This window comes from Harpia harpyja, chromosome 16, assembly GCF_026419915.1.
Source record: "Harpia harpyja isolate bHarHar1 chromosome 16, bHarHar1 primary haplotype, whole genome shotgun sequence".
In the NCBI taxonomy this organism is placed as follows: Eukaryota; Metazoa; Chordata; class Aves; order Accipitriformes; family Accipitridae; genus Harpia; species Harpia harpyja.
In genome coordinates, this window is record NC_068955.1 from 13,920,511 (window position 1) to 13,935,715 (window position 15,205).

General features: G+C 41.2%; 1 protein-coding gene across 17 annotated transcripts in view; it reads left to right on the forward strand.

Moving 5' to 3' along the window:
* TSPAN4 (tetraspanin 4) overlaps window positions 1-15,205 on the forward strand; it is a 486,303-nt gene that overhangs the window by 403,270 nt on the left and 67,828 nt on the right. For all 17 annotated transcript variants that reach the window (XM_052810435.1, XM_052810441.1, XM_052810436.1 and 14 more), the window contains one exon: window positions 2,749-2,940. In XM_052810435.1, the coding sequence (XP_052666395.1) occupies window positions 2,749-2,940 (192 nt within the window). The remainder of the gene's footprint in view (window positions 1-2,748; window positions 2,941-15,205) is intronic.

Consider the following 15,205-nt stretch of genomic DNA (forward strand, 5'->3'; position numbering starts at 1 on the left):
GTAGTGTGTGCTGACATTTCCTAAGCAGCACTCTGTGAAATCCAGTTTGAGCCAGATGGTTTAATGGTCAAAGGATCCCGTTGTGCATTTCAGGGTTTGGTTAATCAACGTAAGAAAGAGCTGTGCATTATCTCTTCAAAAATAGGAAGATAATGAGCTGCTAGACAGTCTGATGTATATTAGAGTATCTCTGAATCAAGGGCAACGTAGTGAGATACTTCTGCTGACCAACTGACCTGAAATATTCAGCCCTGATCTAAAAGGGTACAGCCACAGTCATGGCATTTTGCATGAACCGTCTCCTGGTTTTGTGATGTTTTGTGCCGCTGGTGAATTCCTAATTTCCGCAGACAATAATGACTTTGGAGGAAGAAGGCACTGGAATCAAATGTCCTAAGGGCAGTGATGTCTCAAGCATTATGCATTGTACATCATAAAGAATTGAATGGGCTATGGAAGAGCAGGCAAGCAGGTCTTGCCTTTATTGAACACAGCAGCATCCTCAGCAAGACCCACCTCACATAATACAAATGATAGTTGTAGGCGTCAGTGTCACTCAAAGCAGTGTAGCAATGCAGGGAGCACAAAAGGTGATGAAATAAGCTGCCTCTTATTGGTGCTGTTGAATTGCTTCAGAACAAAGAACTGATGATAATAGCTAAATGCATTGTAAGGTGAGGCCCCTGCTGCTGCTGGGCATCTGCCTTCGTTAGGCTTAATTGGGCCATTTGTGCGGCCTTACTGTGCATGTGGCTCCAAGGCTGATTTTGAGGCAGAAGCGCAGTTGTGCTTTCCATCCCATTCCTTAGCCAGTTTAGTGCTTTTCCTGACTGTATTTCAGCGCTCTGACCAATTTGGTTTTAACTTTGGTGTCTGCCACCTCTCCTTTGATGCTGTTCTGTAGTCCAGTAGACCTTCAGAGTTTTATTGCCATTTTAGGGAATTTATTCCTAATTTTTTTTCCATTTTTTTTTCCTTGGGCCATGTTGATAGCTTTTGTTTATATCACATCAGTTACCCTAAATGATTTTCTATGGGTTACCTTCTCCAAGTATTCCTCCCCCTCCTCTCCCCTGGTTATTCTTCAATCATTTTCAACCATGCTAAAGACCATGGTCTGTAAGTGAGAATAGAGGAGAGGTATTTCCAGTGTATATGGTCAGGGCATGGACTGTCCCTCCGTGGTGCTTGTAGAAGGTACTTTGCGAAAGGGTGAATACGGTGATATGGGATGCCTATATATGAAAAGGCTGCTGAATGAGATGATTTGAGCCCCTGTGTCCTGGAGTCTGCCTTCTCTCAGTGGAGACATGCAGGTTGATGCAGCTGAGGTACATTACAATGAGGTATAGTTTGGCTCCTTAGTTCTGAATAAAATAGACCGGTTTGCAACTGGGGTGAGGAGTCCTGCCTTGAGACACAGCCGCCTTTATTGTCCCCTATTGAGGGGGAATTCAGTGGCATGAAGAGGCAACCTCAGCAATTAACATAAGAAATTGCTTTGGCTTTTGTATTTCTTTTCTGTGTTTCATTTCTGAGGCTTAGCTCTGCCCCAGGATTAGTTCTGTCTTTCCTTCCCTGGTTCATGAGCTGCCTTATGTTCATCCACTTTATGCAGACATTTAATTGATATGCCTCTATGTCTAGCTTACTACTCTATGAACACGATTTCTTTCCTAGCCTTTAATTGGTTTGGATAAAAAAGTGCAATTATAAAACTCAGTAAAAATTGGTTATTTTAAAGGGAGAGCCGTAAAGAAAGAAACCTAAGTGATGCTCTGCTGAGTGACTGTATAATAATGCAAAATCCCCTTTGGTTTAGTTCTATTTAATTGCTCAGCTTTACTCAGATTGTTACAATTCTGCAGGCTTTCTCGCAATTATAAACAGCATGCTTATAAATGTTTGTGTTTTTTAAAAGTTCCTTGTGTATATAATAATTGTAAATTTTATGGTTTTGTGGTGGCTGTTGCCTGCATTGGCATCCTCCCTTCTCCTTGCTCACATGCCTGGGGAGCCTGTACGACTGTTCCCCTCTAAACTTTTCCTAAGCCAGCCAAGTACTCTTCTGAGGATTTAATTACCAAAGCAGTGGCCATCTTAGGAGTAAACATCTGTTTGGGTTTTTTAATGTTACAGGAGGTTTCTCCCTCTTTCTCTGGCCCCTTTACAGTCTAAATGCTCTCTTGTTTCCAATAGAGGCTAGACCTTGGACAGGAACTATCTAAGAAGAGGTGTGAGGTGTCCTACCAGGGGATGCTCTGGCAAGAGTTGCGTATAGCATGTGCCAGGGATGGGAGATGGTGTATTGGGATGGGAAGAACAGGGGATCAAAAGTGTTTCAGCCATTCTGGGCAGCTCTCTGGGGTACCTAAATAGGATATGGATTTTTTTCAATCCCTTTGAGATCTGAATCTTTGGGAATTTCTCCTTTATTCAGTTTCTGCTTTTTCACTAGAGAGGAAGAGAGCTGATATTTGAAGTTGTGTCTTGGATTTAGGAAATCTGGGTCTTTTTCTTGAGTGTTACATCTTACTGATGAGTTCCCCCTCTATAATTTTTATTTTCTTTCTTCTTTCTCTGTTTTCCCTACTGAAAGTGCCGTAGGGAGAGATCTTTTCTTACTAAGTGTGACTGCTGGGTTTACCCCAACAGAGCCGTTCTACTGCTGCCATATTGATATGGATTAATATCTGGGGTTGCTTGGATACAATAACTGAGTTTCTTTGTTTCTCTTTATTTTCCCAGTTGGGAGGCTGTGGAATCCTTGGAGTAGGCATCTGGCTGGCTGTTACCCAAGGGAACTTTGCCACCCTCTCCTCTTCTTTCCCATCCCTTTCAGCTGCCAACCTACTGATCGTCACAGGGACATTTGTCATGATCATTGGCTTCGTGGGCTGCATAGGTGCCATCAAAGAAAACAAGTGCCTCCTGCTGAGTGTGAGTATTAAGCCGCTATGCCGTTGCAGTGTTTGCTGTCTTACGGTGCTAGTGCTATTCCAATGCATGTTACAGTGTCCTGTATTTCAACAAAAGTTGCCCACTTGACATTTACAAGATGTGAGTGATGTTTGAATCAGTCTTTGATAGCTCTAAGGAGCTGCTAGATCATTCCTGACCATGCTTTTAACCTGTCCTTGGAGGATTAGACCTGCAAGAAGGGAATGGTTGTTGGTGGTGTGGGTTTCCTTGAACTCTTCAGAGAAGAGTGTGATGTTTGTGAAGACATCTTTTGCAGTGTACCCTTGAATTATTTTTTACTCTGCTTTCGTAGCTATCTACTCCAAATGTCTACCCTGGCAGGACTGATGATCTGAAGTCCTGGGTAGAAAGATCAGTGTAGGCAGGAAACATTATAAAGAGGTTGATTTTGATTTAAATTAGAAATGAAGTCCTTCAGATTTGGCAATGCTGGTTTTGCCAATCATTAAGTCTCAAAAGGCTGAGATGCCAGGAAGCAAAGGTGCCAGCACAAGGAGACTGCTGTGAAATCAGAGATTAAAAAGGTGCCAGCTGTCCATGAGTTAACAGAGGCTTGAGCCACATCCCTGGCGTATTTTATCAAAATGTAAGTTGATGCCACTCAAAGCTGGACTTTACAAGTAGTGAGTGCTTGCTGTAGTTGGTGTTAATATATATTTTGGGTCTTGTTCAGCTGAAGACCAGAAAGTGAGGTGATCCTGCTGCTCAAGTCCAGGACTTCACCGTGAGGTTAGGCAAACCTCAGAGTGAAGTGAAGCTGGCGTTTAGTTCGGTGAGCTGGTGATTCCTTTGTAAAAGGCTGTTCCTTACTGTGCTTCACATATTCATTTTGCTCGCCTGGGAACTGCAGAATGAATTGAGGCACATAGCCCCCAAGAAAAATTCACCCTCTAAAAATCTTTAAGTGACTGTGAATTTCCAAGCCTCAGTAGAGGACTCTTTCCAGATGCCTGCCTTAATCAGTCGTTTCTGCTGATTTTTAACTAGTAGAAGTTAGTACTAGTCAGTCTAGATTAGTAAGGGCTATTTATGTGGCAGGTAGGTGGTTTGAGACTAAAACGAACAACATAAATTGAAATTAAGGCAATTTCGTGAGTCAAAGTTTACACTGGGAAGGCTGAAGTCAGAATCTGAGGCTGAAAGTCCTTGACAATTTTAACAGTCTTATAAATACCCACTTTGTGGAGGAAGTGTCTGGCCAGCCAGATGTAGTTACTGGATTACAGCTTCAATGCCAATGCAGCAGGAGTCCACAGGGTGCTGAGTCTAATGGTATAGCTTATATGTGCAAAATTAATCACCTATTTTGTACTTTTTTGATTGAAGTCCTAGCTCAGGTGTGACCAGCAATGAGCGGTGTCTTCTTATGTGTCAGGATCAGGTCAGGATCTGGCAGTAAGTCCTTAGTACTGGAAGAGTTTCACCCTTTAATCTCATATGGTTTGTTGGCCCTCATCACTCCTTTTGGCAAGGGCAAAGTCTCCCTTGATCAGCCGTCATTGCTGCAGCTAGGGTGAATGTACTCAGCCAACCCTAGATGGGCATCCTCTTAGGGAGACGCAAATGTTTGCGGGTACTGCTCCTCCTAACACATACTGCACAATACTCAGAATCTAATGCCCTTTGGTGCATGACATAAGGACTGTACTTGGTGGATCAAGTTAAGTATGCAAAGGAACCCAAATTCATTTAGGAAGTCTTTGCATGGGTGAAATGAGAAGCTTGATCTGATTTGGTACCAGAATTTCACTCTGCCTGTCCTTACCTTTGTGTACCATAGCTATTCAGCATGGCCTCTCTTTTACTCGGTTTTCTTCAAAATTGAGTTATGTTAGAGCTGATTACAGCTACTTTAATTCTGAACAAGCCCAACTATAGAGAGTTGAAATACAGTTTCTTTAGTCTACATTGAATTCACTTTTTGTTTAGTCTAGAGTAACTTCCCACAACGTACATCGGTACTTACTTACCCTCATTAAATACCAGTGAGATTTTTGAGCTCTTGTGAGTTCTTCTGTTGAGTCCATCTTTTGGAAGGGAAAGGGATAGTGGTAGGAGCTTCTGTTTCTGGGAGCAAAGCCTTATCATGTAGGTTTGATCTTAGTCTTCCTTTCCCCAATTGCTGGTTCAATTTGACTAGTGTTTGAAATAGTGCTTTTAAGTTCAGGGCTGGGGCATTTGGTTTTGGCTAGCTCCCATTTTTCTAGGTAACGTAGGTAGCAAAATAAATGCTTGAATGAAAGAACTTGCTGAATATCAAACCAAGACTGTTCTTGGGGTGTGTGGTTGCTACCTCTCTTCATCCTTTTGCTATTTCATAGGTGTTCCCAACATTGTGTTCTGCCAAAATGAAGATAATCTCTTCCCAAAATATCTCTGTTTTTTGTTAAACATCCCTGAGAATGCCCCTTCTCTACTGCTTTTTAAGAGGACTGTTTTGTTGCAGCTGGGAGGTGGTAGGATTTACCATCTAAGTTGTAAAGGGAAAGCTACTAAGCATTGGCAACCTTGTGTGTATACGACACATACTGTGTTTAATAGTCATGGAAGGATCAAGTCCTTACATTCCTTTCTGTGTTTCCCAGGCCACCACTTAACATCTGGCTTTGTTCCTGGTAGTAGCTAAGATTGCTTTTTGAACTGAATTCCTGTAACTTATGTCTCTGGAAGGTATTACCACAAATGTGACAGCAACTCATGGAATAAGTTGTCTTGCTTATGTGTGATGTCAGTACCATATCTTTTTGTGCAGCGTTTGGTTTAGCTAAGTTTTCCTAACTTTTTCTTCCATTTGGAAATAGGAGCTTTGATAGTACACAGACAGAGAAACTGAAGTCTGGCTGCACAGGTGTTTAAGTTGGGTTGATGGAGACTATTTGATTATATGGGTAGTATATTCTGTTACACTACTCACTGGATAATGTATTTGGTTCTCTTAATTTGCCCACACTTCCTGATATTTGGCCAGCCCCAGCACTAGTCCAATAAAGAGGCAAGTGCTAAACAAACTTAGGGAACTGGGATGGACAGGATTTAGACAAACTCTGCAGGCAGTTGAAACAGGTTTGTGGTGGGCTTAAAAGCAATGAAAAGCTATTAACAGAGTACTAAAATGAAAGCAAGAAGTAAAAGCTAGGATGTTGTGTCCCTTGCATGTTTCAGTAGTCTGTATGCAATAGTTTGATAAAGTGAGGCTTGAAATGGACAGAAAGAAAAGAAAGTGGAATAAACCAAGCCGGAGGAGTACCCAGGGATGCTATCGTGGTGGGATGGCAGATACTCAAGTTATAACCTGCATATATGAGATCAAACATTGCTCCACTGAGCAGAACATTGCTGTGTATCTCTGAGTGAGTAGCAGGTTTCACTGGCACCCCACCTTTCCTCTGCTCAGTACAGTGTGAGAGAAAGTCTGTGATGTTAATTATGATCACAGACAGTAATAAAGATGATGTGAATGTCATCTGATTCTCCAGATGCTCTGCCTGTACTGTATTCCTGTCACCTCCTGCTCTGAATTTGCACCCTTAAGATCTCGTTGAAGACACTTAACGGCATTATAAACATACAGACCACATGGACACACCTGGTTTAACCAAGAACAGTTTGGACCTCTACTTGCTGTTATCTCCTGTAGTGCACCCCATCCTAATGATAGTTTGATGGTAGTCTTTAGACCTGCAAGGACTGGAGAGAAAAATTTCCGCTGCAACAGGAGCACCTCTTGTTCTGCCTTCTAAAAGCATAAGAAAGAGGAAAGGCAGTTACAAGTTGGGGAAGGATGTAGTTGGGAGGATGTGCTGCTGTTACTGGGATGGGTGGTTTGGAGGAAGACATTGGACATATTGCAGGAGGCATGGAGCACCACTGGGATCCTAAAATGGACTGGGAGGGAGCAGGGCACTAGAAGAACTACTAGTTCAACCCACCTGCATTGGAGTAGCAGAATTTTATGTGGTGTTAGACACAGCAGGATGTTTGTGTATGGTCTTGCCTTATGAATAATGCTACTGTTCAATGATGTGATAAGGGATGAGATTTCCTAAGGAGTCTGCCTGAGTGAATGAGAAATGAGCAGTGTCAAAGAGACATTTCAATCTATTTATATTTCATACACTAGGTTGCAGAGCAGATGAGACTCTGATCCTGTGTCTTTGTGTTCTCCCCATATGACATTTGTATTGGGTTGTCAGAGCAAACCTGTAAGCTCTTTGGTAGTAGGCTGCTGTGATGTTAGGTGTAAATGATAATAATTGCTTATCTTTGGCATTTGCCAATGACTTTTGAAAGAAAGGAGGACAGATGAAGTGTTTTAAGTAGCAGAGGACAGGTGGAGAAAGGAGGTCGAAAGTAGAAGTAAAGTTTAATTTGTAAATGAGATTTTTGCATAGCTGTGTGCAACAGTCAGGAATGATCCACGTTAAGTCTCTGAATAGAGTGTTTAGCCTAAAGCTTCACAGTGTTACTGACTTGAAAGGACTTACCTGGTGTCCACCAACTAAGGACCTGGCAGATATTCTTTATTCCGTAGCAATGTATAGCCAGGACAATGCCTCACTAATCTCTTAAGAAACAGGCCCATTCCTATCTCTCTGCATTCAGAGGAATAGAATAATATGAAAATCTAAAACAGAGTGTGAAAAAAAATTTAAAAGGAAACCTCAACCATCCTATGTGTTCTGCAAAAATATGCAGATGGGATGAGATGTGCAGCTGTCATTCTAAGATCTCAGTGAACAAAGAATGGATATTTGCAATGATTCTTATTTGCTCCAGCTACAACGTGAAAGAAGATAAACTTTTCCATCATTAGATTCCCCTAGAGAAATCAGAGCAACTAGCATTTCTTGAAATAAGTATACATCCTAGTGTATATAATCTTGCATCTGAATGTGGATGCAAATTGATCAGTGAAGCAGGCGAACAATGCTTTCTTGCTTCAGTAAGATTGCTTTGACATTTCTGCTATTCTTGTTGCTCAAGATTGTATAACAGAGGTCCCTCTGCTACAAGCTCGGCTGTAATTAGAAAATGCCAGCTTTGTTCTGATGGGTTGGGTCACTGTCCTGAATAGGTGACAGAAGTAATAAGCTAAGAGTCTGACTTGAGAAAGTTAGTTTATAGACTTCCATTGATTTTTTTTTTTTTTTCCATAGGTATTTGATCCTACGTTGCAGGATCATCTAGCTGTACTGCAAATTTCTATAGGCTATCTTGAAACAAAATTAGGAATCTATTTTTGCTCCCTTCCCCATTGCAAATGTGTTATAGTTCTAATGTCCATCAGAGCTGTTAGCCATATCCATCATCTTTGTGAATTTTAGCAAAACGTTTAGCTTGAGTGCTCTTAACCCCATTGCAATGCATGTGCTTTTCAGCTGAGGACAGGTCCTTGCAGAAGCTGAGGCAGCAGCTTGGTGTACCACTCTAGAATGATCAGTTATGATGAATTGATCATAGTACTGACTTTAGGCAGGTGCTGTATGTGCATGTGCACATGCCATTGCTCTATGCTAAAGAAATTTATGCCTGATTAAGTACTTTTTTGTCTTTCATGCTCAAGTGTTGACCTAGCTGATCCTTAAGTATCTGTTTAAACATTGTCTTTTAAGTTAATTGCTCAAGATCTATGTTTGAGAAGTGAAATTGCTTGAATTCTCTTTCATACATGTTTAGCAGAGGTCTGTATTTGTAGGCTTGTACTGAAAAAAGTCATTATTCCATGGACAGTTCAGGTTAAAAATCTCAGCTCTGGAAGTTAAATCATGATGGATTATGTTATTTATTATCTGTATTAATAGTATCTGCTGCAGGCAGCCCATGAGATCAGAATGCTTGTTCTGTATAAAATTCCTGGTAAGAGGAGGTCCCTGACCAGTAGAGCTTACCATCTAAATAGATAAGACAAATGGAAAGTATTCTTATCCTCATTAGACAGATGGGGAGCTGCAGCAAAGTGAAACTAAGTGCCTTGAGTAGGCTGCACTGGGAGATTGTGGGGGAGCCATGAAACAAACCCAAATTGTCTAAATCTCAACTCAGTGCCTTTGTCATCTTTCTCTGATTACAGCACAACATGTCTAGCTGTCCTGTGTGCTACAATGACCTTTAAGAAGTATTTAGTCCTTGTTTCCATAATAGTAATGACAATTTTGATTTCTTTCATTATATATATTATGTCCAAATGATAAATAAATATCCCAAAGCAAAGTTAGTTCTCAATTTTTATTTTGTTGAAAGTGCCTGATTGGGGCAATTAGGTGGTTTCCATGAGCTCCACTGCAGGCTGTCCCAGCTGAGCTGATAAGCCTAATTGCAATATTACCCTCAGTTAAATGGGAAGCAGGACATTCAGAGAAGCTGCCAGAAAGGGCATGTGAACATGCTTTAATGCAAATTTTTTTCAGATAGGAACTTACTTTTGGTCCAGGAAATCATAGTCACTGGTAAAAACTAGTATTGGGCCCTTTGTGAAGGAAGGATTTTTATGTCTATTTGGTTGTTACAGCACATGTGTGTAGATACCATGTTTCCAGACACTTGCAACTTAAATAATAACCCATGTCCTAGAAGGAATTAAGATCCATAGGCAGTTCTTTATTCCAGCCCCTGATTTTGTGACACTTTCCCCCCCCCCCCCCCCCCCCCCCAATTATTTGGTACAAAGAACACATTCTTCTGCTCCTGGTTGGGATCTGCAACATGGCCAATAACCCAGTCAAAAGAGGTAGAGGATGAGTCTTGCTTGTGTACACCTTAAGGCCTAAAAAGGCCTTAAATTTTGATGTAGGGGATTCTTCACCACGTATTGCCTATACAGGAATATATTAGAAAGCAGAAAGGGCTTCAAGTGGACAAAATGCTGATTCCTTTCTGATTCCCCAAAGCCAGCTGCCTTCTTATAAAGCACCAAGGTTGGGTATGTTCCATCAGGTCAAGGATTAGATAAGTAAGAAGATGGCTTAGATATGCCCTCTTTCCCCTTATTCCTGATTTGTGGATAAGCCTGATTTTTTTTTTTTTTTTTTGTAGAACAGCTGAAACAATGATTAATGAGAAGGGGAAAGAAAACAATCATTAACAGACATATCTATGTGTTCAGCTTAATTTAAATGAGGACCTCATGTTAATAAGCAAGGAGTTCATCGCAGTTGCTGGAATGAATGAGATCAGAATTAAACCTTGATACTAGGTCAGGACTAGCCGTGGAAAGAGCTGGTACTCTATATGTATCTGAATGACTATCCAGACATCAAAAGGCTCTTATTTATGGAATAGTCCAAGGGGAAAATGAGTGCCCGTGATGGTTTGTACTGTGCTGGTGAGTTTTTTCTGAACTTCAGCCAGCTCATCTGTAAGTGAAATAACAATAAAGAAAATGAGGAAGAAGTTAATGAGTAGGAAGAAAAGGAGAATAAAAAACCCTACTGTTTTCAATAGTGTCACTGGATCCAATCAGAGAGCTGACAGATGAAACTCCATTGGTGACAGGGAATTTATTTCAAAGCAACTAAATCGGAAAGAAATAGCCCGTGAATTACTTAATCTCAGTAATTTAATGCTACAGACTAAACAGTAGATTCTCATTCCAGCTTAGCACATGAGTTTGTGTTCTTTTCACAATCTGAGTAGCAAAATCAGGGATATCGTGGCTGCAGCCACAGGAGCAAGTGATGCAAAGACCAGGAAGATACAATACACACAGCCTGAGAGCATTATACATCACGTACAACACTTCTCTGTGTAGTACTGTGTTGCATATGAAAGCCCTAACTTTGCTACCTGTTTGGACTGCAAGTACTGAGCACCAAACTCCCCTAGTTTCGTTGCCTCTCCTTTACTGTTAAGAATCTGCTCCTCATTGCCTTTCAGTTTTTAGCTCCTTCCGCTTGGCTCATACTGAAACTCAGGAGTAAATGGGACCTGAGTCCTCCCCTTCCTCCCTTCTTTTCTTCAGCTCTTGTAGCTGTTAATCAAAGGACCTGGGAACAGAGGAGAGAAAGAATAAAACTGTTTTCCTTCCCTCCTGTTTTTAGACTTGAGCTTAGGCTTAGAGTGTAAGAAGGGCCTACTTCATAGGGTAGTATTTATTTTTCTAATATGGACTGATGCAATACCGCTAATGCCTGATATGCTTTGAATCATAGAATATCTCAAGTTGGAAGAGACCCATAAGGATTATCGAGTCCAACTCCCTGCTTCTCGTGGGACTGCCTAAAACTAGACCGTATGACTAAGAGCATCATCCAGATGCTCCTTGAACTCAGACAGGCTTGGTGCTGTGACCGCTTTCTTGGGGAGCCTGTTCCAGTGATCGACCACCCTCTCAGTGAAGAACCTTTTCCTAATGTCCCTGTTCCTTTTTGTATTGCCAAGATGCTGCTTTATGGCAGTCAAACTGTGTGACAGCACTGTGCAGAAGTCAGTGGAGCTATACTAATTTATGTCAATTGAAGGCTTAATCTGTTTGTCTAAATGGCTATCAGCTTTTCCAAGTTCCTAACTCCTGGTTGATTAATCTATTATTAGTTGTTAGCTGTGTATTAGCAACATCAGCTTCTCTGACAGTCTATGCAGGCTCAAGATCCCCTGTCACTTATAAAGCCTCCCTCACCCCATCTTTTGTCTCAGCATTCAACCAACTCTCACATGCCCAAGTTTCCTGAAAAGAAACCTGGCTCTGAGCCATTTGAAAAGGTGACCCAGAAACCAAGCCTCATCTTGCCCTACTACTGTCTGTAAGGACTTGAGGTGGGTCTCAGTTACTTCACTGCACATCAAATTACCAGGACAATTAAGTAATCCAATGAACCTCACAGTGGAAGAGCGGAGCATCAGACTACATGGTGGTCAGGAAAACACTTTGAAGGAACCCTTTTTTCTGCCAGAGCTTGCAGTCTCTGGGCAGATGTGTTCATTGTCTGATCTGTAAGACTGACCTCTGCTGATTTTGATGGGCTTTTCCTCCAGACCTAGGGTCACCTGCAAGATCTGGTATGCAACAGAATTACTCCCATTTTGAAAGTAAAGGACAGGTAACCTGTGTGCTCCTTGCCAGCTCAGACATTCATGTCTCTTTTGAGCATAACATTTGATAATTTTTTTTCCTAACAATAAACTTATCTCCTCAGATAAAAGGCCATAGGCTTACCAAAGCAGCATGTGTGCTTATATTCCCAATCATTCATTTGCTATTTTAGCAACCTTAACACTGCTTCTTAAATTAAAGAGCAGCACTGTCTTTTTTCTTTAAGGGTTAGAATTACCTGAACCTCAGAAAAATCTAACTCTGGAAGTAAAGAAATGGAGGCTAGTTTGTGTAAATCAGTGATGCCTACAGAAGGTGTAGCCATCGCTGATTTGATGCTATAAACATTTCAGTTCCCCAGTAGGAGAATATTACCAGCTAAAAGACAGAATTAGATAAACTAAATCGACTTGCTGTTCATTTTTTAAGCTACTGCAAGACTGACCCATGTGCATCTGATGCAGCAGCCTCTGTGTAGCACATTTGGGAACAGAAAACTGGGGAGAAAATCAGCGGTAGAATTTAAATATAGACAAAATACTCTACCTTGTCCTTTTTTCCTCTTCTTGACCATCTGCTTCTTACCATTTCCTTCCCTTACACATGCAGTGCAGTTTCTAGATGCTATTTTGAGACTCCTAGAAATAAGAGAGATTTTCTGTTGTTATAATTAGCAGGTGAGGTCCCATTGCAAGCTTAGCTCAGGGTATGCAAATATGTGTAAATGGAGAACTGCAGAATTTCAGAGTTAATTTTTTTCCCCTTCAGCTCATCATAAGTCAGCTGAGCAGCATGGTCATGTCATTTGCCCTTATCATCTTGGGGGAGCTTCTGTCAGTTTGCCCAGCACTTGGGGTCAGCCAGATGTTTGTTGTGAACATGAGTGTGAAGCTAGCCCTGCCGACTCACTCGCTCTCCAAGCAGGGGGTGTGGGGACTGCTTGCTGCTCTCCTCTCCTCCTCCGCTCGGGACACCGAGCTGTCCGATCACATTTCATGCTGGAGCTCCAGATGACGAGAAATATCCTGGGCATGGTAGATTCAGGGAAGAAGCTCTATTTACTAAGTGCACAGGTGATGTTAAAGTCTGAGTAAAAGGTGTAAGTTTAGACGCTAATTAACTTTGTATGTCTTTGCCATAGATGGAGAATATTGGATTAACCCCAAGCCAGAGCCTTTTAGTTGTATTTGCTATTTCCATTAGCTATGTTAGATGGACACAAGCAACTGCTTTGTTATTAATGGAGTGGCACAGGGACTTTTAAGAGCTAGTCTAATGTTTTAGTTCTTCTTCAGCCGCATTGTACTTCACAAATAGGATGAGTTTCTGTCTTGACTAGGATAAAGATTGACACCAGATAATGTCACACCTTTGCATTACGTTTGCAGAAGAGATGAAGCAGCCCTTAAAGAGAGTCAAAGGCCAGCAAGACCTTTATTTGTGCTAAGGAAAAATAATCTGTGATCTGTTAAATGGGCCTATACCCACCTACTGTTGTGATGTGAGAGTGATACCTGGCTAATATTTGATGACACTTCATTGATTTTAAGTCAGGTTTTGGAGAAGATGGAAAATGACTGGAAATGCTGTAAAATGCCAGTTAAAATCCTGTGACACACAGTATGGTGTCGTGGTTTAACCCCAGCCAGCAACTAAGCACCACGCAGCTGCTCACTCGCTCCCCCCCACCCAGTGGGATGGGGGAGAAAATCGGGAAAAGAAGTAAAACTCATGGGTTGAGATAAGAATGGTTTAATAGAACAGAAAAGAAGAAACTAATAATGATAATGATAACACTAATAAAATCACAACAGCAATAATAAAAGGATTGGAATGTACAAATGATGCACAGTGCGATTCCCCGCCCCCACTCCCCAGTTCCTATACTAGATGGGACGTCACACGGTATGGAATACCCCGTTGGCCAGTTTGGGTCAGGTGCCCTGGCTGTGTCCTGTGCCAACTCCTTGTGTCCCTCCAGCTTTCTCGCTGGCTGGGCATGAGAAGCTGAAAAATCCTTGACTTTAGTCTAAACGCTACTTAGCAACAACTGAAAACATCAGTGTTATCAACGTTCTTCTCATACTGAACTCAAAACATAGCACTGTACCAGCTACTAGGAAGACAATTAACTATTTCCCAGCTGAAACCAGGACATATGGGAATGTCAAGTCTCTCAACTCTCACTTACTAATGCAGTAAGACTGAATGATTCCAACTGAAAGCAGTAATGAGACTAAAATGAAACACTGTTTATGTGTTAAAACTGCATATATTGTATATCTTCCCAGAAATAATTACTGCAGATTTCTTTGAGCCTTATTGATCAGCAGGAGTTTTTGCACATTCATAAAAAATATAGTCCAAACATAAACAGAGCTGTACTATATATCCAGCAGGCATAAAGCACGCACGACTTTGTCACAGTCACAATGAATTAACTATTAAGGCTTTTAGAGAATAATAGCTGATGAACCAAATTTAGATACATGCCATTTTCATAATGGAGTTTCTGTTCATAAGTTTGCTCGTATACATTACTGCCTTTTTACAGTTTATGAGCAAACTTATCACTTTTATGCTGGGAAAAAAAAAAGATCAGGAGGCTAAAGAGATTTACTTCCAAGGAAGTATTAAAAGAGCTAAATAGGCACAGCATGGCAGAGAGAGGGCTCAGATGGGATGTAAGTCTACAAATATTCAAGGAGTCTAAATACTGTGGGCAGAAAGGAAGCATTCACGGTGCTGCAAAGGGCGCTAAGTAGGAGCAATGGTATGGAACTAATAAAAGGAGGAATTCAAACCAAGTGTCAGCAAAAACTTTTGGTACTGAGATGTAGAATCAGAATCCACTGTGATGGAAATTGATGGAAGCAAGCTGCCTTTTCCCTTTTGTTCTGAAGTTCATGTGGTAGATCAATTTATTGACTGTAATTCCAGTTACTGTTACTGTCTGGGCACTGTCCTGTCATTTCTCATTCGTTGCTCTGTCTCTTTCTGTACGAGTCTTCCAGGCTGCAGAAGAAGTCATTTCTAAGATGCAAGTACAATTCCCATTGCACTTTTTCTTCTGTTCTCCTCTCCTTGCTCAGTTCCTTGGAAAAGAAAATCAAAGAAAATTTTAAAATACTAAGTGAGCCTTTCATAATGTTCCTACTCCCTATGAATATGTCAGATCAAAATGCCTTTGGGGAA